Consider the following 22,027-nt stretch of genomic DNA (forward strand, 5'->3'; position numbering starts at 1 on the left):
AAGATAACTCTGCCCTGGAAGCTCTAAGGTACAGCAAAATGAGGTGCATGGGTTTTTTAAGTGCATTTTTTAAGTGGTTAGCTGTGGCAGATGAAGCTGAGGTTAGAGATCAGTGATTACTACGACAGGAATGTGAGGGGGAGGAAAGAGAAGGAAGATACAGCTTTTTGAGTAAGGTCAGAACAATGTTTTTAATTTGCCTTGGGAACAGCCTTTTTCCATCGTGTCCAACATCCATTTCCACTGCAGCAGCAAAATGATAACCCTGCTCCAACACTCTGCAAATACACTGGGCAGGGTTTTAACCTGAAACTGCTGTATCAAGCTCACAGCAGTCCCAGGAACACTCAGTGGCACTGCTACCCTTTTGTGGGGACAGACAAGTGACTGAGCAAAGTTGCTTCATTGCTTCAAAATCAAACAAATAAAGGAACCTGAGCACTCTGGTCCATACAGAGATTTAGGGTTTCTCCCTGATGTTAGTGTGACCATATTACATTACTCCCACTCTTGTCTGCATGAGATGGAAGAAAACCCTCTTGGGTCCCTTTTATTATCAAAGGGATTGAGGAGGAAAAGGCAAAGCTGCCAGCTCACCTCAGCCACAGCACAACTACAACTTTCAGGGTCCTTCCAGCCCCAGGAGTTTGGCTACGAGGCCACTCCACCAATTCTCCACATTCAAGGCAGCCAACAGTCTTTCACAACCCACTCAGGGTGCTCTTACTCAATTCCTCATGCAATCCACCACTATTCTCCAAAGACAGTTATCATAAACCAGAACTGACCACCACAGGTGCACTACTTCTCTCAGCGTTCCCTTTGCCTAAACAGTTGTAGGCTCCCTGTGCCCAGGGACAAAAGGCTAAACAAGATGCTGAAGCTTAAATTTCCATCTCCACATGAAGTTGTACTCAGTTAATTACTTGTGAACCTCTCCTCAGCAAAAGAGAAAGCTATGAATGGAACCTGCTACCTCGTATGGACCTGACACTGGTCAGTGAACAGCCTTTTCAACTGGCTTTTCACCAACTGGATATTGGTGTACAAGGCAAAATGCAAGCACAGGAGTAAGCTTTGTTGCTCAAAATTGCACTGACTTACACAGTCCATTTTTAAAGGGACTACTCTCAAGTTCCTGCTTTCAGCAGCTTTTTTCTTTCTTCCCTGAGACAGATACCCCATTTAATCTGACCTCTTTCCTCAGGTCCATTTCCAGGCTGGGCCTCACCCTCTCCTCCTCTGTCAGACTCATTTATCAAGTGAAGCATTTCCACATACCACTGCATAAATAGACTTGACCTTGTTAAAGCAGCAGCAGCACCTGAGCTCTCACTGATGGAGTCTCTCCACCCCACCACAGCACTTAACCCAGCCTACTCCTACCCTCTTTCCAGGTGGGGTATTGTCAGAGCTTCTACAGCCCTTTCCTAAGTGTCTCAAAGGGTGACAAGTTGGCAAGCAGTGATTTGGGGATAATTATTGTGCCTGCTTCTCTGGAAAGGGGCATTTAGGACCAATTTACTGCAGACACCACTCAATTCTTGCAACTGCTCCTGCCCAGCCCAAGCACACAAGCAAAAATCAAGGTGTAAGACAGCACCCCCGGCACGTGGCTTTCCCTTGTTCCCCTTGTAGTATCCTCCCAGGATAATTATCTTGCCCAGCATAAATCTGGGGATGAGAAGATCTCCTGACTCTCAGCACTCCCCAAGCAGCTCTGATCCTCCCCGCCTCAATGGGACAGCCCACACTGTTCGGCGCACGTGCACGTCCTCCACGGGACTGTACTTTTAAGGTTTGCTCTGCCACGAGCTCTCTCCTGTTATCTATCTCCCTTTAGAACCTGGCAATAAAACCTACTGGGGTATTATCTGCTGCCTACAATTACCTCAACCCCACCTTCGACCTTGGTCCCTCCCTCCGGCCCATCCCTTTGTGGAGATGGGGAATGAGCCGCGCTCCGATAGCATCGCGCTCGCCCTGCCTGCGGCTCGGCACCGGCACCGCTGCTGCAGCCGAGCTTCAATGTCCTTTTATGGAAGAAAAATGAAAATGGCCTGCCCAGCCGTGGAGAGCCTGAGCCGGGCTGAGCCGAGCTGACAGACGGAAACTCGCCATTTGTTGTGGTTTTGGCACCGAGAGTGCCCAGCGAGTTCCCATGCGCGCTGCAAGCTTAAAAAGGGCGCAGCCAAGAGCTCCAGAGCAGGAGCTGTCAGGGATGCAGTGCTCAGGTGGAAGAAGGCAGAGCCATGAAAAGATGGCTTAGAGAATTCTGCTGACATGGACATGTGGGAGACAGGTCTCCATATCCAAGTGGACACAGGCATGAGTGCTCCATTGCCAAGCCCTATCCCTGGAAGTGCTCAAGGCCAGGCTGGATAGAGCCCTAAGCAACCTGCTCTAGTGGAAGGTTACCCCCCCAGCATAGGCAGGGACAAAATGAATGGTCTTGAAGGGTCCTTTCAACCCAAACCATTCTGTAGTTCTATGAAAATGTAACAAGGTTGTTCACACCACATTTCCTCCTCTTCCTTGTCCCAACAAATTTTCTTAAGAGACACAGGAGAATGGGAATTTGAACACAGGAGTTGGGACTCGAGGTCACTGCCACCAAGAAATTAGTGAGGGATCTGCCACAGCACATGCCACCTTAGGCTCTGCTCTGTACTAGAGCTGTGGGGCTAAGCTCCAAGCAACAATCAAATCTAAATAAACAGGCTCAAGGAAAAACATATGGATAATAGCAATAAGAAAGTCTGAACAGAGAATAAGATGGGGCCACAGGACTTTCAAAATGTTTGTGCTGCTGTCAGGAAGCTGAATGAGACAGCAGACTTCAACAGCTGGGAAAACATGTTGCAAAACAAGGAGAATTAAGTAATTCTCCATATGTATATCCTACTCTGAGGCATTCTGGACAAGCTCATTTTCTCCAATCAGGACAAGCTTTTTTTCTATGTTGCACACAAACCCTGCCAGCTACAAATCCTGATACAGTTTAAGCCTAAACCCACAGCACATCTGGAGTCAGGCAGGGCAGCTCTGGGCAGCATGGCCCAGCCTTTAGCACAGAAGTAATGGGCCCTGTGGTATGTGTTGGATGACATCCTTGGACAGCTGTGTCATCCTGAACGCATCCCCTGCTGCTGGGTGCTGGATTACACAAACACATCCCCCTGCACTCTATAAAACACTCCTGACTGGACTGCCTTGTTACCCACCTCTGAACCACAAACAGCTGCGTGTGCCTTGCTGCACCAGGTACAGAGATCATGGGTGTCACAGTATCCCCCTCTCCCCCTTCTGCAACTTCAGGTCTTGTTGATTAAGCAGTAATTTATTTCAGCAAGACCGCTCCTCTCAGAGCCATGCAAACCGCACAGCGCGACTCGCGCTCGTTACCAGTGGTGGTGGTGTCCTAAGAGCGGCCGTGTTCAGGCACGGCTCGGTGCAAGTTTAAACCTGTCTCAGTTCCAGCAGAAAATGAAGGCTAAAAGCAGCTGGGTGCTCCTAGCCAGCACCTCCGAATCAATCCCGAGACACAGAGCAGCTTAAAAAAGCATGCCCTAAAATGCAAAGTCTCAGTGCTGCTAATTAAAACACATGAGGATTGCTGGTGGCCAGAGAGCCTAAGCTGAAAGGCAAAAGAGCAGAGATTTTATCCATCTGAGCTAGGGACAGCAATACTCAAGGCAGTCCTCAAACCCACTGTTGGATGCACAGGAATGGCAGCTGCCCAGGCCAAGGGCAATGCCATCCCACACCATGCAGCCACACGCCATCCCCTCTTACCCCCAGCCAGCACTGACCCAGACAATTGGATACCATAAAGCAATAAAAATTCCATGCTGTGAAAAGGAGTTTTAAGGAAAAGTCTTGGAAATGCGAGTCCCTGCAATGTGGCCTGGCTATGAAATGAGTGCTGGGGGTTTTGAGCTCTCCACTGCTCTGTGCATGCATTATTTCCATGGCAACGGCAGCTTTCAGCTCCCCATCTCTTGCTGGCTGAAAGCCCTGCAGTGCTTTGTGCTGAGACTGCAAAGAAGGGAAACCATCTCCCTCTCCCACAACACGGCGCCAGGGACGGCAGCAGCAGCTGGGAACAAAAGCCTTGTCTTCAGCACTGTGGGGTCTTGGGAGGAGGGAGGCTGAGCACAGAGGATGGACTTCCTTCTCTGGTAGAAAACCATGCAGAAGTTCATGCTCACCTCCCAGTGCTGCACAACTCAACCAGCAACATGTGCTTTTCCTTGTCTTACCATAGTTGCCAGTTTTGGGTTGTTCTGTAGAGCTGGGAAGAGAAATGTGCATCCTTAGAGGTGAGAAGTTTGAGTGCTGCTTCCATGCAGGGATCCCTCCAAGAAGGAGGCCAAACAAGCAGGGTGGAAAACCCTCCTGTCCCCAGGAAGCCTGGCTCCATGTGCAGTCAGCACCTTATTACAGAGCAAAACCTCAGTACTCAGCCAAATCTCAGTGAAAGCTGCCTCTGCCCCAGCATCAACTGCACACACACAGAATGCATCTGTAGGGTGGCTCAGACAACATTCTTCCTCAGCTAACTAAGCTTTTCCTCCACCCTGCTGTTTGTCATATTATGGTTCCAGCCCTGGCCACCTAACCAGGAGCCAAACTTGACACCACACAGCTGGAGCCACAGTGGCCCTGGCAGATGGTGCCAGCTCACCTGCATGCTCCCTGTGCAGCTGGGCACTCACTGCAGGCAGGGCAGCTCTGCCCATTGCTCACGTTCCAATTAGCCACATTTTGGTCCCTGCAAGGTACAAATAACTGGAACTACAAGTGAGATGCACAAGCAGTGACCTGGGTGTCTGTAGAGCTCTCACTGTTGAGCCCAGCATACAGACACACAGCCAAAGTGAAGGTTTCCAGCTGGTTCACATCACTTGCATTACAACATATCCATAGCTGGCCCAAATATGAATGAACCTCCCTGCAAGAGTTAAAGGAGACCCTGAGGGTATCAACACAAACTCCCGAAGCCAGACAAAAGATCCAGGTGATGGAGCACAGGGATACAACAGGTCCACCATCTGGTCCTCCTCTCCTCACCCTCAAAGAGCTGAGATTTTGGGAGGGACACATTTTGACCTTCCCCTTTCCACACTTCCCCTTGCTTTAGGTTCAGCTGTGTGAGTGCAGTCCTTCCAACGAGTGAGGGACTCCTTCCAGGATCAGTCATCACCACCACCAAGTCTGCCAGAGGCACTGCTAGCAAAGCCAGTGCATCCTCTCCAGCCTCTGTGGAGTTCCCTAGATTAGCCCTTTCCTCCCTTAGGGCAACCATTTCCTGCAAGAAAGAGCATTAACTGAAATTCTTCATTCTGGAGAGAGAGGAGATAGCAGGAATATGAAGAACCACTGCAGCTGATGCTGCGAGACACCACATCCTGCTATCCAAATTCCTCACCCTCGACTTCAAATCCTAAAGTCATTGAAGACTTCTAAGAAGAGCACAAAGCTACTCAGCAGATTTTCAGCTAATGAATCAACACAAGCTGTCCAGGAAACCAGAAATCCAGCCCACTGGAATGCTGTAACCCCAGGGAGGGGGGGAACAGGCAGTACACTAGGAAGGAAATGAAACAGCAAAGCAGTAGGAAAGGAACATTTCAGCACTGATCCCTCTTACCATGGTTACTCTGCTGCATTACACATTTTAGGGAAAAAGCAACTTCAATTCATTTTGCCCATTGAAGGGTTCATGTTTTTCATGCCCAGATTCTGTTCTGTAGTGCTGACATATGTACATTTTGAAAACAACTCAGCTTTCGCAAAAACAGTTAGAAAAAATTGAGATTTAAATGTGAATCAACATTGCCACCTAGTGCCTAGCAAACCTCCTTGCTCCAACGCTGGGACAATCCATCGGCACTACATTCCCTTCCCCATTGTGAAGAGTAGGTGTTAACAGAACCTACCTGGAGATCAGGCTCTAAAATGGAATTATGCATAGTCCATAAACAGCTTTCTTCTCTGAAGTAAGCTCAATTTTCACACCAGACTGCAAAGTTCAGTGCTGGCAACTTCAACTTCTCCAGACAACAGCATTTAATCTTCTATTAGCTTCTCAATACAGGCAAAAGGTGATACCTCATCAATGAGAGAACCCAAAGCTCTGGGAGCCACACGTGCAAGGTTAATGCCCTCAGGAGGAATTTCAGTGATTAGCAGGAATCTCAGATCTCATGAGGATTCAGTGCTGTGGCTACAGTGATGCAAGAGGCCTTGTAGATCCGTGCCAAGCACAGATCCTGCCCTCCCTTGCTGGAACCAGATGTAAGCAGGGTCCTGCATCTGCTCACGAGACTCTGAAACATTTCTGTGCTTCTGTTTTTCCCCAGAACTGATGGTGTAGAAACAGCAAATTTTCCCCATTCCACCCCCCAGCGTGGCCTGATGATTCTCCTGTTATGGCCATTAGCAACTGAGGAGAGCACAGAGATCTGCCTTGAATGGCTGACATCTCAGCCAGCTCTTCCAACAAGCTTTTTTGTCACTTCCAACTGAATCTGTATTCAGCATATCCCATGAAAGAAAAATGCAGATACCAATTCCCTCAAACATAGCATGTCCGGCTGTTCCAAGCTCATTCTTCAGAAGTTTTATTAGATACAAGATTAGAATTTGGTTTTGACTTAGAAACACACAGTTCCATGTACAACCAGAACATTTCTCTATATGCAAGACAGCAACCTTTGACACCTTTAGGCTTTTTTAGCCAACATCTTCCAAGAAAAGACAGGACTCCTGCTCTTTTATCAACAGTGCCCTGAAATTCACCTGTCCAGGCACCCAATTTTATAGAAGATCAGTAGGATCCAGCAAACACTTTGACTGCTGCAGTCATGTGAGATACTGCTACTAGGAAGGGTGAGTTGTCCTCCCAGCTCTCTTTGCCAACACTCCAGAAGAGACCAAATGTGAAGTAATGCCCAATTACCTTTCTGCAGCGGGGATTGGGGCAGCTGAACCGCTTCACATCGCTGTCCAGTAGAGCTGGGAAGTTACAGAAGGGACACCTGTAGCCCAGAACAAGATGCCATTAATGCAGAGTGCCAAACATAGCTTTGCTGAAAGCTGATTTAGTCAAATAGCTGCGTGGAAGTTGCTAGGGCTGCCAACCCCAATGCCTGTTGCCAGGATGTGCTGACTGCTGCCTTTTTGCTCATATTTCTTCAATCACTTCCCCGTTTGCAATCAAAATATTATATGCTCAGCACTGCTTTTGACCATGTAATTTAGTAGATCAGCACAGAGCTGGCAAGCAAGTCTTGGGGGAGACAAGCCTATTGAATTTTAATCTGCTCCTAGTCAAAGGCAGAATAAAAACAGACCTGGGAAGGCAGAAGTCTGAATTTATAATTCAGCTCTTTAAAAGCTACCTATCTCAGAGTCAGCACAAACACAGGGTTTCAGGGAACAATTTTCCACAGCAGTAAGTGCAGCATTCTCTGTGGGACACTCACCTGACAAGCTCATCTGCACAGGCAGCAGCCACCTCCTCCTCGGCCTTCCGCTCGTAGTATTTACATAGGATGTTCTCTGGAAGCACTTTCTCCAGCTCACTGGTGGGGAAGGAACATGTGCAACTGCCTTCCATGCAGCTGAGCTCTGACTGGGGTTGGAAAGAGCTCAGGTTCAGTACGACATTAGCAAAAACCAACTCAGGATCGAGATCATTCCCAAGCAAATCAATGTCTCTTTCACAGACAGAGTAAGAACTAAAGTCGGCACATCTCAGAATTACTCGGGTTTTGGGACTTTAAAAATCATCAAGTCCTAAACCACTGCCATGGCCAGGGACAGCTTCCACTATACCAGCTTGCTCCCAGCCCTGTCCAACTTGGCACTGAACACTTACAGGGATGGGGCATCCACAACTTCTCTGGGTAACCTGTGCCAGTGCCCAATAACAACATTTTTTTTCCCAATGGGTTTGCTATGAAAAGAACAAATCTTATTAAACAAATCAGGTCTCAAACACTGGGCAGGAAGATGCTGTTGCCAGCTAGGATCACACTTCACTCCCAGTCCTCTGTGACCACAAATCAGCCCAGTCTTATTGTTCAGTCTTTGCTGAGAACCAGCACTCACACACTACATTCTTTTCAATAAAGTAATATAAAATACCTCTGCCAGTTTATACATTTACATGAAATGGATCCCAGAGTACAACAGCATCCCACAGTTTGAGCATCATATCCTGAGGCAAAGGAGCAGACACTTCAGAGCAGGTTAATGACTGGTTTATAGCTCAGCTAAGTACCAGGATAATTGCTAGCTAAATCAGAGACTAAGGAGGTTAGTAGTACCACAGAGAAACCAACCCCCCAATTAAGTTGGGATCATAGTGATATTATGAAGGACATACACTCTTAGGTAGAAGGAGAAAGGCCAAGTCAGAGGTAAGTGCTCTCTGTGCAGATACCACTGATTTATTTAGTAGAAAATAAAAGCCAAACAAGTTATTAATCTACTATGAACACTGTAGAAATTTTTCCTAATAAAATCAAATTGATAAGCACTAAGGAAAAAAAAAAATATGGAGGTTAGTAACCCTGAAATCCTGTGCAAAGATCACACTGTGAAGTTGTTGGCTTTACTTGATGGCAAGACTGGCTTGGATTTCAGGACACCATTCCATTCAAATATTTCCTGGGAAGTGCACTTACATCTGTTTTAAGCAACAACACTACACAAAGAGCAATGTCATCTCCTAACAGCAATTACCCATTTCCCCCTTGTCCAGTTGTGAAATCCTTACCTTCCCAGAGCCAAAAACTGCCTCCTGAGCATATTTAATTAGGCACTCCTTGCAGAACAAGTGACCATCTGCACACTGAGTCAACTCTTCGAAGGCAAACTCCCCATAGCAGCAGCGGCACTCAATCATCTGCCCGTCCTGCAGCCACCAGAGGAATCAAAACATCAATAGCTATAGCAACACACACACACACAACTGCAAACCAGAAAAAATTGCCAGCATTACTCCTGTAAAACAGCTACAGATATACACATTGCATTAGAATATCGTATTTGGTGGTCCAAAACCCCTAAGTGCAACCAGAAACTCCGTTTTAAGTCACTTTGTATCTACATGTCCTGCTTGACAGGTTCCAAAAAGCTACAGAACATGCAGTGATTAATAATTCTTAGCTCACAGGCAAGAGCAGCATCTTGGGTTTGGGAAGCTGCAGTCACAGGGAAGCAGCTTGAGTGTACACACCACTCTCATGGGGAAAACCAAGATTCAGATCTGTTACCCTCTAAAGGAACATTTACCATCTGCCTGGGCAGACCCTGTCTTGGCCTCTTAACTGTGGGGGTGGAGAAGCTTGCCACTGCTAAAAAGTAAGTATAGCCCACTTTTCCGAAGTTTGAAAAGGAAATGAGCATTGAAACCAAAATGTAATGCCCAGCTGCTCAACTGTTCTCTATGTTTTCTCTGAAGTGGAAGAGCTGATTTTCAGGTTTTTAAAGAATTCCTTTGATAAACAAGGAAGTGCTTCCCACCGGCCAAGCTCCAACAAGAGTGGATGTGTTTTATACACCCATAATGCAAGAACAAGAGCAAACCTGATGCTATTCTGTTGCAATGTTTGTTCTGAGCAGTGAAGATACAAGCTGAATTGCTACATATCATTACATGCATCAATACTGTCTTGCTGGCCTCAGCTCCTGTCTACCTTTCCTAAAAGCCAGCCAACACACATTACACAGGTTTTGCCAGCTCAGCAAAAGCAGCACAGTGAAATGCAGCTTCAGAAAAGCTCCATTCCAGAGCTAAAAAGAATCTGTGAAAGAGGAAGTACAAAACAGTGCCTATGCATGAGCTGAATTCGACTTATAACATTATAGATACTGACCTTCTGATACTGTTCCTCATTCATCTGCAGAGCCAGGAGGAAGTCTGCATGCTGCAAGAGACATGTGCATCTGTATTTATAGAATAGATAAAGCAATTTTCCAAACTCTCCACTCATTTACATTATATCAGAACTCACAAACCACCATAAAAGGCTCGCTGTCTGCTTGTAACATCACTCAGCCCATCCCTACAATCCATTAAGCTATTTATGATTCAGCTAAAACAGATGGGAGAAGCAAAGGCAGCAAGAACAAAGAACCAAATTCTGTATTGTGGAGAGCTGCTGGTTCAGGTTTCCATGGGCAGAGATGATCTCACCCAATGGGCCCCTCCACAGAACACGAGCTTTTTCTTTCAAAGAAGACCTTCTCCATCTGCCTAAGAAAAAAGGATCTTTAAGGAGCTACATTAGAAAGGACTGTGGGTGCAGAGCTGTGAGTTCAGTGTTTCCTCAGCCTAGGAGAGGAAGACAACACAGCAGTGGGTGTTGCAGGTTTTGCTTCAAAACACCCAGTTCTCAGCACAGGACAAACTGTTCTGGAGGCACAGGAGTGCCAGCCTGGGGAAGGCAGAGTGAATGGACACACTGCCTTGGGCCTGGCCATTACTCACCACCAACACTGAGCTGCAACTACAAGCCCTAAAGCAGCAGAGAAGCCTGCTAACAATTAGAGGTAAGAGTTAATTAGTAGAGTTTTCACCACTTCATAACAACCCCTCCAGAACAGTGTTTGCACAAGGAGCAGCTGCATATTTAAGTAAATACAAAATCCTGTGCTTGGCTTCTTTCCTTTAAAATTGAGTTACTTGGGAAGAGACATGTGTGTTAACAGGTAGGGAAGGGGAAAACACAGTTATTCAATATTTGGTTCAGTGTTTGAATTTCTGTGAGAGACAGATTTTTCACGTTTAGGGCCAAAACTTCGACAGTTGTTGAAGATTTGCACATGATCAAAGCAGCTCTTATCACTCACCTCTGCCATCTCTTTCACTTTCTGCTCATAGAATTCCTGCTCCAGTAGCACCGGTGGGAGAAGGGAGAGCTTGTCATAGGACCTCCAGTGGCGTCTCTTATTCTCCAGGAAGAACATGCGCTTCTCAATTTTCACATCCCCTGAAGCAGAGGTAAAGGCTCAATAAAAAAGGATGGAGCAGCCAGAAGAAACCTTAAATCCTTCTTCCTCCATACACCACCAGCTGCAGGCTTTCAGCAGCTCACACTGCACTTTACCAAGCAGAGGCGCTAATGAAGAGCATCTCCAAAACAGATACCTGTGACAGAAACTTGGCTCTTTTGGGACCACATCCCCTTTCAAGAGTTGCTTTCCGCTACAAGCCAGTTCTGCTTACAGTAACGATGCAGAGAACACAATACACACAGCTTGGCATTTACCTTGCTCAAATTTGAAGTCTATATAGGAATACTGATTCATTTCTTTCCTCCTTTTTCGTTTCCCACTGGTTTCAGGAGACAGCTCCTGCCACTTTTTGATAGCATCTGAAAAGGCCTAGAAAACAACATACAGGTTGAAATCCTGTGCCTGGAAGAAAGCAGGAGCACTTAATTCAAGCTGAAGCACAGTACAAACATGGGCTGATCCAAAACTGGAAAGACAAACACTCCAAAGACAGGCATCTTTCCTCTGCTCACCTTGCTGCCTTATGTACTCAAAGTAATTATTCCATAGAAACGAAGTAGGTGAATGATACTTCATAATAGCTCAGCTGTTAATATCAAAGTGGGCAACAGCTGTATTAAACAGAGCTGGTTTGACTTCTTTTTTTGTTGCTGGGTTTGGCTTTTTGTTTTAAAAGGTGAGGTTCAAATACTCAGTGCTCAATCAATCAAGTGAACAGATAAGTTTTTAGTTAAGTCCTGGAACAGGAAAGAAAGAAGCTCAAGCAAGGGTATATCAAAGGAGCAGATCTAAGTCAAAAACTTGAGCCCACACTGACATTCAGTTTGCTGATACTTCAAACAAGTGTCTTTGCATCTCCATGACAGTGAAACTCTTCTATAAGCAATACAGGACTCATGCCACAAGTCATAATAAGGCAAAACAGAGCAGTGATACTCAGGCTGCTTCTTAATTCCATGCAGTCAGTTAACCAGCCGAAGTAGTTAAATGTTTTAAGATTTAACTAAATGTCAGGGTTTTATTGGCAATTATACTGCACTTCAGTGGCGACATACAGGAACACTTCCCAGTTTAATGCATCACCCACCATGAGCCAGCTCATGTTTCCCCAGCTCTCCTGCTAGGGAAAGTAAAAACTTCCTGCAGCATTCTGTCTGGCCAATAAATTTTGAAAATCTCTACTAAATAGATTAAAACTTCTTAAAAGGAAAGGAAGATTATTATAAAACCCATAACCACAGAGCAGCAGATGGTACAGTAAAGGCCAAAGCCATCACAGTGCTCTCTGCAGACGTGGGAGGCAAGTCCAGGAAAGAAAACAGACTTGAAGTGGAGCACCTTTCGTGTGATTGCATAGTGTCCCTTGAGCTCGTGCAGTGCCCACTTGATGTCCTGGCTGCTCAGCATTTTGAAGTCTGCCATGAGGAGATCAGCTGCCTGAATAAAGCACCGCTGGTCAAGGGGGGTAAGCTTGGAAAAGTCAAAGTAGTCCACTTTAGGCACCTAAAGAGAAAATTAAAAATATTAAAAGGCTGCTATAAATACACATAGGAATGCTCTGTTGGTGATCAGGACATTCTGCAAGACCACCCAAAATTCAGGATATGTGGCACCCAACTCTGAGCATCTTAGTACAGTGTGGGTGGAAATGTGACCTGCACAAGGTAAAATGTAGTTTAAAACCATGGTGTGTGGCTGCCTGAGACAGCAAGGAGAAGAAATATTTAGGTTATTATGAAGAGTGAACAACTTTATTAGCTCAAGGTAGAGAGATGCTTCCAAAAGTAGAAAGAGGTATTCAACATCTCTCTCAGGCCACAAAGAGCTATTTCAACATCCTCAAAGCAGCTCAGAGAGAATTTTTTGGTAAATGGATGTTTTAAAACACAAAAAATCAAGCATCTCTAGGGATATTTGCAGTTAGGAGGCTGCAAGGCAATGCCTAAAGGCCTCACAAGCGAGGCCTGAGGGCCAAGGCCACTTCATGTGACAGAACGATTGTGGAATTCCTGTCTGAATTATCAAAATGAACACTCGAGATGGGGCAGTGACAGGCAGGCAGGGCAGAGGGGCTCGCTGGAGGCAAAGGAGCAGACACTGTGCAGCTCTGGCACAGCCAAACAGGAAAGGCTTGGAAGTCATCTTGCAAGCAACTAATTACTGCTATTTAACACCGCCTTACACATACCCAGAGGCCTCCTGTGAAAGCCAGGCTCAGTCAAGCACTCTGCAAACACACACTAATCAAAGCAGACATCCCAAGGTCCACTCAGGCTGAACAGACTGCCCAGAGGCAGCAGGAGATGTGGATACTCTCACTTGCCTTTGTCTCATCTTGGCTGGCAAGCAGGCTGCTGCTGGGGTTTAAAACCACCCTGCCTTCCTTCTTTGGGTAATCTGGATTTTCCAGAAGAAAGTTACAAAGTCTGAAAAGATAAATACAGTCACTTCAGGGTTATGGAGCTCAGGTTCACTTCTCATTTGTCCAATTTTTACATCACATAATTATGAGGTCACAGTCAAAGCCTGTCCTGTAAGGACCAAGGGTGGTCCTGGACTAGAGCAATCTGCAAGTAAATGACTGAGAATTAAGTGGAAAATAATCAGCTGTGTGACTGCAGAAGGAAAAGCAAATAGGTTTGTCTTTCAACAATTAAGTTTACATATATGAAGCTTGTATGGATGAGCTACTAATCATCTATTAAAAAAAACCAGCACAAAAATCCCTACAAAACCCATGAAAGGGTCATGCCTTTCTCAATAAGCTAATACAGATTCAAACTTGAATTACAGCCTCCATTCTCAGTCTACTTTCACATTAAAGCAGCCAGAGCAACCTGGTCTAGTGGAAGGTGACCTGACCACAGCAGAGGGGCTGGAACTAGGTGATCCTTAACCTAGCCTTTCCAACCCAAACTATTCTGTGATTCCATGGTTAAAGCAGAGACAAAATCATGCTTAAAGATGCGTGTCTCCAGAATACAAACTCTGAATATAGGTTTCATTGTAAAAAACTTGTAATCACACCAGCATTACCCAAATTTCACTAAAAACTGGTCTGGTGAGAACAGCACTTAGAAAATAACCACTAAAATTGTTGAAAAATTGCCTAATAGGCTGTAAATGCAGTATATTTGAGGTCCTACCACAAACAGTCATAGCTGTCAGGTAAGTGTAGTTTAACTGAATATTTTAGTTTAGAAAAGACTCAGCAAGGGGTTTTCAAATGCCCCGCTGGTGGAGACCCACAAACTTCAGAAACCCTTCTGAAAGGGCAGCCTGAATCAGGCTCCCACAGCTTTTTCTCAACCCTCACCAAGCAGCTGTGCCGGCTGGGGAAGTAACACAAGCTGTTCCTCAGTTTCCCCAGCTGCAGAATAAGATCCTTCTGAAAAGAGCCAGGACAAGCAATTAACATTTGTAAAACTATTGGAATGAGAAGGTGTTAGGCTGCAGCAAAGACATAATTGCAGCTAATTTACATTCCTGATGTCAGAAATCAGTCCCTAATTAAGAAATCTGAACTGGCTTGAAGCATTAACCCACTATCAAGGCACGATTACTTTAGCTCTGCTTTCACATTCAAAGCAGGGGCATTTCTTTTTGTTTAATCAGGTATTGACATATTGAGCCAGAAGCTTTTGACTGAATGTGAATGCTCCTGCACACAAAAGCTGAATAGATGATACCCTGCTAAGAGGGGCTCCCACATTTTATCTTTCACACCAGTTGAAAGTTTTAAGAAGATCATTTCAGGGAAAACAACAAATATCTTGGCACTGAGCATTTAATAGCTTCCACCTCCCGCCATCCCTTTGGTAAAAGATAACTGTTTTAATCCAACAAAACAGAAACTTCAAGGAGCTCAGACCGTGTCTCTAACGAAAGGGTTTCAGCTGCTGCACGGCCAGGGTACATTTGAACTATCCTGCAATGTTGCCATTTCAACGCTGAGGATTTTGGGGGATGTTGACCTTCAGTGTGTGACAATTAGTTAAGTGGGTCCCGGCGCACAGCACACCCACACTCACGGCACTGTTCATTAATATCTGCACCACAGGACACAGAGCTGGTTAAAAGCCTCACCCCTGCCCAAAACCACTCACCCTTAGTTATTATATTTCAAGCCTGATTCAGCTTGACACACCATGGAGATCAAAAAGACCCTGCCAGTGAGGCTGACCAGTGCTTTGACCCATTTGTTCTCACACAAAAGCTGCAGTGACAATTCAAGAGATGGTTTGGTTAAAGGAATAAAAATATGGGGAAGAAATCTTTATCATCCAGTAAGTGGGTAACGCACCGCTGAGCAGACACTGTAGCTGGCCTACAGGGAAGCCTGGAAGCACCTTTTCATCTCACTGGGTCTGTGGCACACAATGGGACAGAAGAGATTTCGGGAGCAAAAAGGGAAGGAACACATTAAGACCGACAGAAGCCAATAGTGGGATTTAATTCCATCAGGCTTTGCTAAATCCCCTCAGGATACAAACCCGAGTTTTTTCACACAATCTGGGAGGGTCCTGCAGCCAGATGCTCATCTTCAACAACCCAACTGCCCCAAGGAATTGCTCTGCTTGTCTTCTACATTCCCACACAACCATCCACCCTGAGGTGCACCCAGTCCATGGTGTGGGCACCCCAAAGCTGATCCACCAGTGCAGGGAAAGCACTTTTGAGAAACCAGAAAGAAGTTTTGTCTGCTGGCTCTCTAACCAAGAAGCCCTACTTGGGAGACACAGGCAAAGCAGCAGAATAGGAAATCTATGCCAAATGGATGGGATCATCCTTAGTTCCTCACCAGTTAACTTATTTATGACCCAATGACTAATTCTAGGCCTCATGCACTTAAATGCTGCTTAATTAGTGCCCTAGTTAGCTGGAAAGGGCATTTGATTTATACAAATGAATACTCTGGCAACCAACACCTATTCCTCATTCTTGGATCACACAGTAATCAGTTTGGACATGCTGGAGATAACAAACACAGTTGCAGAGAGAGCAGGAGAGGCTACCAAGCATCAGACACCAGTCACAAGTGATTTACTTCAAACCATCTCCCCTCGGTGCTGCTGGTGCCAGCACACGCAATCCTTCGTTCCCCCGCTCTACCCAGAAGGGCAGGGAGATGATGCAACTCAGCAGTAAAGTTAATCACTTAAATGTATTTGCTCTATTATATCCCCAAAAAGTGATGTGAGAGAATTCAAACAGCACCACTGCTACTTGAGGAAGTAAATGGGATAAAAGTCAACACGATGACACTAAATACTGGATTCCAAGCCAGTGTCAGCTTTACCTGGGAAAGTCCAAAAACCAGTGAAATGTAGGAGGGAACTCAAAACTCACTAACCTGTCTCCATACTATGTTTTATAGCAGTCAACTTAACACCTATATCCTGACACTCTTTTTAAGAGTTCCAGTAATAGATAAAACAAAATTATATGTAGTACCTTTAAATAAGTAAATTATCTTTAAAGCAGAGAAGTTACAGCCCAACAGAACTAAAGAGGATTTAAAACATCTCTATCAGAAGTACAAAAAAAAGAATCTGTGCTCTTTGGCACTATCAAGGCAGTGCTGAAGCCCCAGCCTGGATGTGCTCTAAAGCAGCATCCCTGGCAGGTGGAGATATGGAAAAGTGCTGCAGTTGTATGACACACTGTCATATGTGGTTCTTGGCTCCATACTTACACATTTAAGTCATAGCAGTTCTTGATGATGATTAATTCTTCAATATATTCCTTCTTCACATCTGGGAATCTTGCTTCCTACAGGAGGAAAAGCTAAAGGTTATGTAGGTATTAGGGAAGCTATGTAACAGTAGCACCCAGGACAGGGATTAACATGTCATTAACCAACACAATCTGAGACTCATGGCAAAATGGTCAAGACATCATTTACAGCCATCCAGCCTTGCTGCACAGGAGGACTGCTAACAGCTCTTTCTCAAAGGATGAGTGAGGGTAGGGATGTGAAAAGCCAAGAGCATGAGCCTAACCAGTGATCCAGGCTCTGCAGGAATGAATCACAACACAAGAAAAGGGAATATTTATCTTCAGCATGACCATCAAGGAGTTCCAGATTATGTGCTGAAATACAACATTCCAAAGCAAAAGGAAATAAACCAACATGTACACCCACCCAAGGAACCCAGACACGCCAGCAGTGAGACCAGAATAACAACAAACCTTTACTGGCATTTCTGTGAAGGCTCTCCCAGTGTTTTGCTGCTCTCTCTGGAGGTTCTGTACAGGTATTGCAACCATGTGGTATTTAGCTTTGCAAGACTGGACTGGTCAGGGTTGTCAAGCAACCCTGACAATGCAAGAATAGCCTCTTACCCATCTCAAAGGCACTGACCAATGAGGTCTTACTTGGAAAGAACTGAATTTTGTTGGACTGGTACTTGAAAAAATATTTTTCTCAACTCCAGTTTTTCCAGGTAGAACTAGATATGGGATGTGGAGGGAAGACTTGGAGGGGATGGGGGGTCATGGTGGAAGATACAGACACGTAAGAATAGGCATGTTTGCGAGAAAAAATATTCAGTAAGCCATTAAGAGAGAGCCACCCCCCTAGCAATCAAGGGGAGGGGGTGTGCAGACATTATACACTTGAATCACCACATTTTTATTTAGCTTTGTTTATCATATATACACCACATTGCCCAAAGGATAAGGAGGGCCCTACTTGGTGGCTATTGTTACAGCCAGTGTCCCTTGTGGTAAGCTTCACACATGGAGCATGTGGAGTTTACATACACAAGTCCTCATGGTGCTTATCCAGTTACTCCTTGGTGCTGCTGCTTGGAAATCCACACTGCAAGGGCAACCCTTACCCCTGGCCACCATGGTGGCATTAACATGGGCATGGACCAAACTCCTGTAGGAGAGGCAGCTGAAAGCAGTCCTGGCTCTCAGCCATGTGTCTCAAACTTCTCTACTCCACTCTGTATCCCTCTGCCACTGTTTAGTGCCCTAGGTTTGCTCATTTAGCTTTATATCCAATCCTAAACCAGCTCTTCAGTGCTGGGTTAGGAATCAACCTGACAAAACCAGACCAACAGATCCAAGAGGGCCTTTCAGGGAACAGACACAGATTATTTCACCTTAAGTGAAAGTTTTCCAAGACAGTTCATCACATGCTCCTCACCTGGTGCACAGCTGAGTCTCAGTCAAAGCAAAGAGGATTTGCAGCTGTGTGCTCCAAGCACGTGAGACTCTACACCTTGAAAAACCTGTCTGAAAACATCACACGCTCAGGAAGCAGAGGAGCCCTGGGAATACTTACTGTCTCTCTGATGAGCAGTGCAGTGAGGTCCTGCTCCTGCCCAGCAGCTCCCTGTTCTGGCACGTCCCCCGAGCCAAGTCCCTGTGCGGGGAAGGCAGGCCCTGGCTGCTCGTTGTCTCCCCCTGCCTGCTGCCCCGATTCCTCGGGGGGATGTGCCGGCTGCGGGGAGGCAGGGCCTGGAATCCCATCCTGCTGTGGCTCCGGCCGGGGGAAGGCTGGCCCAGGAGCCTTCTCTCCATATGCCCTCAAAGATCCTGGGTCTGCCTCTGGCTGCCCTTGCTGAGGAGCACAACCGTTCGCTACAGCTCGTGGCTCATCTTCCAGCGGTGGGAAGCGCCGGGGTTCCAGCTGGCTGTTCTCCTGGACCTCCTCCTGCTCTGTGGTAGTTTTAGCAGCTATTCCTACAAGTTTCTGCTCTGGCTCCAAATTGTCTCCTGCCCATTCCCGACCTTCCATCCTTTCTTCCTGCTGAGGTGGAAGGTCTGCATTCTCCAGACTAATGGTTTCTGTGTTATCAGCAGGCTGTGGACTCATCTTGTTCAGTGGCAGCAAACTTGGCCCAGGCTCCTGGCTACCTCTAAGTTCAGAGCTGGGACCATTCAGCTCAGATGGTCCAGGCTGCTGCAGGACAACATCCACACTCTCCTTGCTGCTTGGTCCAGCATTGCTCTCCACCATGAGGTTATTCCCGTCTCCCTCACAGGGCAGAGCTGAATCCTGCTCATCCTGCAGGTCTGTGCACAAAAGCTCCACAGCACTTTTAGATCCTCCTTCTCCCACAGTGTCTGCACCCTGCCATGGAGCAGCAGGTCTGATGACGTTGGGACGTAGAGGCTGCTGATGCTTTGAGGTCTGAAAAGGACACCAAGAAGAGAAAGTAGGAATTCTTGTTTGCATGTCAGAATCCTTGCTCCAGATACTTCTCCATCTAAGAAAACTTCTGATGGGAAACTGATAAAACAGTCTGCTCAGCAAGATGCTTAATAAAACACAGAACTGCAACCCACATATCTGTGTCATCAGCCTGTCCCCAGGTGCTACGAGAACCTCTGGCAGAACTGGGGATGCACAGGACTTTGCAAATGGAATAATTTCCTAAGCTCACCTTGGTACCCACTTCCCTTCCAGTAAAACAGTCTGGGAAGGAAGAACTAACTGATGACATATTTGTGTTCTCACCAATTTATTTAAACAGGCAGGAACCAAAGCTCCAAACATTAATCTCTGGCCTTGTTCTTGCCTCTGGCAGACAGATTACTGTATGCCAACAGAGCCTGAGTGTTCTCTGCTGCTGTTTTCAACTAAGAAGCAGAAAGGTCAGCTTTGCAACCCATTTTCTCAGTACTTCTGGTTAATTTAACAGGAAAGTGGAATATATTCTCAATATAAGACAGATATGAAACGCTGCAAAAATATCAGTGCCTGCAACAGCCCAACATGAATGCAAATAGCATAGAGGAATATAAAACATACAAAGTACATATACAAATCAAACAAGGCATGGCTTGAAAACACCTTCAAAGGAAGATCAAGTCCTCTTGCAAAGCACCCCACTTTGCTGGATTCAGGCAGACAACTTTATGGGAGCTACAACTTTCATCAAGTAGAACTTAAACTACACAATGCACTTCCACAGTCTGGTTCTTTCCCTCCTGTGCCCAAAATATGATTAAATTAAGCCAGCAAGATGCCATCATTTCTCTGTTGTTTCAGACATCCTAAGTAGATTGCTATAAGCAGGTAGGACTCAGAAGAATGCATCAGGTATTTGCACAAGACACAGCTATACAGGCCATGAATACAGCAGCTACAACAACGAAAATTTACTTGTGCTAAGATGACAAGATCATCATCATCATCATCTTCCTCAGTCTGCTGCTTTTCTGGCAATTCCAGCAGCAAAGGCAAATCTTCATCTGAGGAATCCGATATCATGATAAGACTTTCATCTCTGTGGTTCATCCAGTCTGCAGAAGAGTAAGTAAAGTTAAAGTTAGCTGATGGCTCCAGGTAAGTAACTGGAATTACAGGGCACATGTAGCACTGAAACATCTGAGAAAGAAATTTTCCTGTTAGCACTGCAGGAAGAAGCATTCAGAGGTCACCAAATCCTTTGCAAGGCATTGTCACAGCCACTCCTGCATCCCTCAGCCTCCAGCAAAACACCTGCACAGCTTCAGCTCACCACAACAGCACTGCAGGGACAGCCACTGACACAAAGAATCTTCTACCCCAAACACAAGTCAAGTTGCTGCAAAAGTTACCACAAACAAGGCATGTAGGGAATACTTTTGCAGAGAAATCCTGAACTTTCAGTATCAAGGACATTGCATTTTCTTTTTCTTGAACATTTGTTCAAGTGCAGTGCATTCTTGCAGAGAGATAAGGGTCTTGATGCAATTCAGCCTCTTCTGAAAGAGTGAGACTTTACAGGAGTACCTTATGCAGGGCCAAGATAAGGCCTGTGGCTGTGGGTGCAGAAGATATCCTGCTATTAGATGACAACCTTGTGCCTCAAGGTTTGTCAAGAATGGAATATAGATGCTACTCAACACAGCTGCTGGAACACAGAGGAGATATTCAAGGCAGAAATAGAGGGTTTCTGTCCTGCCCAGAGAACATATAACTATGCTTTCCCTAAAATCTGACATGTTTTGGCTTATCTTTTAGCATGAGTGTTCATTTATCACCTTTCAGGCACACAGAGAAAGCATCATTTTGAATTCCACCCTTGAGGGAATGGGTGCCAATGCACATAGCTCTGTGAAGGCACAAATTTAGGGTAAGCCTGTCTCCAATGGGGTTCTCAGAAGGATGGATCCTCTTTTGATCTGCTGAAACACCTCTACACAGTGTTCCCAAGAAGTCAGCCATCTCCCTTGAGGCAGTACAACATGAGAAAGACAAGAGCCAAATATTTAGCATGCTTGCATAACATAAGAGAGTTTCTGTAGGTGGCTAAGTCAGTGTAGCAGAGTAGTGTGTGATATGGCAGAACAGACCTCCAGCAGTTCCCTGAAAGTTCAGTGTCTGTGAATCCTGCTGCTCAGGAGGACTTTCACAAGAGTGTTTTGGAAACAGGCACAAATCAGTACTCACCTTTCCCTCTGTGATTGCTGAAGCTGCTCAAGTTAATCACTTCTTCATTCCCACCTCTCTCTGCCATTTTTAAACAGCTGTGCCCCAGAGTGTCAATGCCCCAGCATGGCAGACAGGCTCACATGAGGAACTGGAAGGTAAAATAAAACCACAAGGGAGTCAGGCAAACTCAGATTCACCCTAAGGGTTTTTTTCCAGGATTTCGCTGCTAGGGACTCTCCTGGCTCTCCCAGAAGTCTCTCCACATGAGTATTTTTCTGTGCCCCCTCTCAGGACCTGAAAGGAGATGTTTGTTATCTTGTGTTCCAAGAGTTAAGACAGTTGACTGAAGTGTGCAGTGAGGCCTGAGGAGTCTCCCTGGAGGAGCTCCAGGAGAAAAAGAGGAAAAGGAGGAGAGATGCAGTTCCATCCAAGCAGGACTCAAACCTCCCCAGTATGTGGATCTCGTCTTGTTTCCAACCAAAATCCAATGCACCAACCCACACAGTGGTGTTTCTGCCACCATCAATTGGTGAGAGGGGCAAAATCCCCTTGCCTGAGCTGTTCCAGGGCATCCCCACATCCACCTGCATCTCACACCCCCAAGGTGATGTCACTGCAACC

The 22,027-nt window shown here is 45.9% G+C and overlaps 1 protein-coding gene across 4 annotated transcripts in view; it reads right to left on the bottom strand.

The window, feature by feature from the left end:
* The window catches only part of RNF216 (ring finger protein 216), a 76,958-nt gene that overhangs the window by 40,631 nt on the left and 14,300 nt on the right, over nt 1–22,027 (bottom strand). For all 4 annotated transcript variants that reach the window (XM_014252753.2, XM_014252752.2, XM_005523024.3 and 1 more), the window contains 12 exons: nt 21,425–21,554; nt 20,153–20,292; nt 18,326–19,177; nt 16,727–16,803; nt 13,355–13,457; nt 12,370–12,534; nt 11,286–11,400; nt 10,867–11,006; nt 9,891–9,941; nt 8,789–8,926; nt 7,491–7,639; nt 6,965–7,043 (listed from right to left, as the gene is read on the bottom strand). In XM_014252753.2, the coding sequence (XP_014108228.2) occupies nt 6,965–7,043; nt 7,491–7,639; nt 8,789–8,926; nt 9,891–9,941; nt 10,867–11,006; nt 11,286–11,400; nt 12,370–12,534; nt 13,355–13,457; nt 16,727–16,803; nt 18,326–19,177; nt 20,153–20,292; nt 21,425–21,491 (2,076 nt within the window). In that variant the 5' untranslated portion in view covers nt 21,492–21,554. The remainder of the gene's footprint in view (nt 1–6,964; nt 7,044–7,490; nt 7,640–8,788; nt 8,927–9,890; nt 9,942–10,866; nt 11,007–11,285; nt 11,401–12,369; nt 12,535–13,354; nt 13,458–16,726; nt 16,804–18,325; nt 19,178–20,152; nt 20,293–21,424; nt 21,555–22,027) is intronic.

The sequence above is a fragment of the Pseudopodoces humilis genome, chromosome 18 (assembly GCF_049639895.1).
Source record: "Pseudopodoces humilis isolate 2021_Gansu_Grassland_sample_001 chromosome 18, ASM4963989v1, whole genome shotgun sequence".
In the NCBI taxonomy this organism is placed as follows: domain Eukaryota; kingdom Metazoa; phylum Chordata; class Aves; order Passeriformes; family Paridae; genus Pseudopodoces; species Pseudopodoces humilis.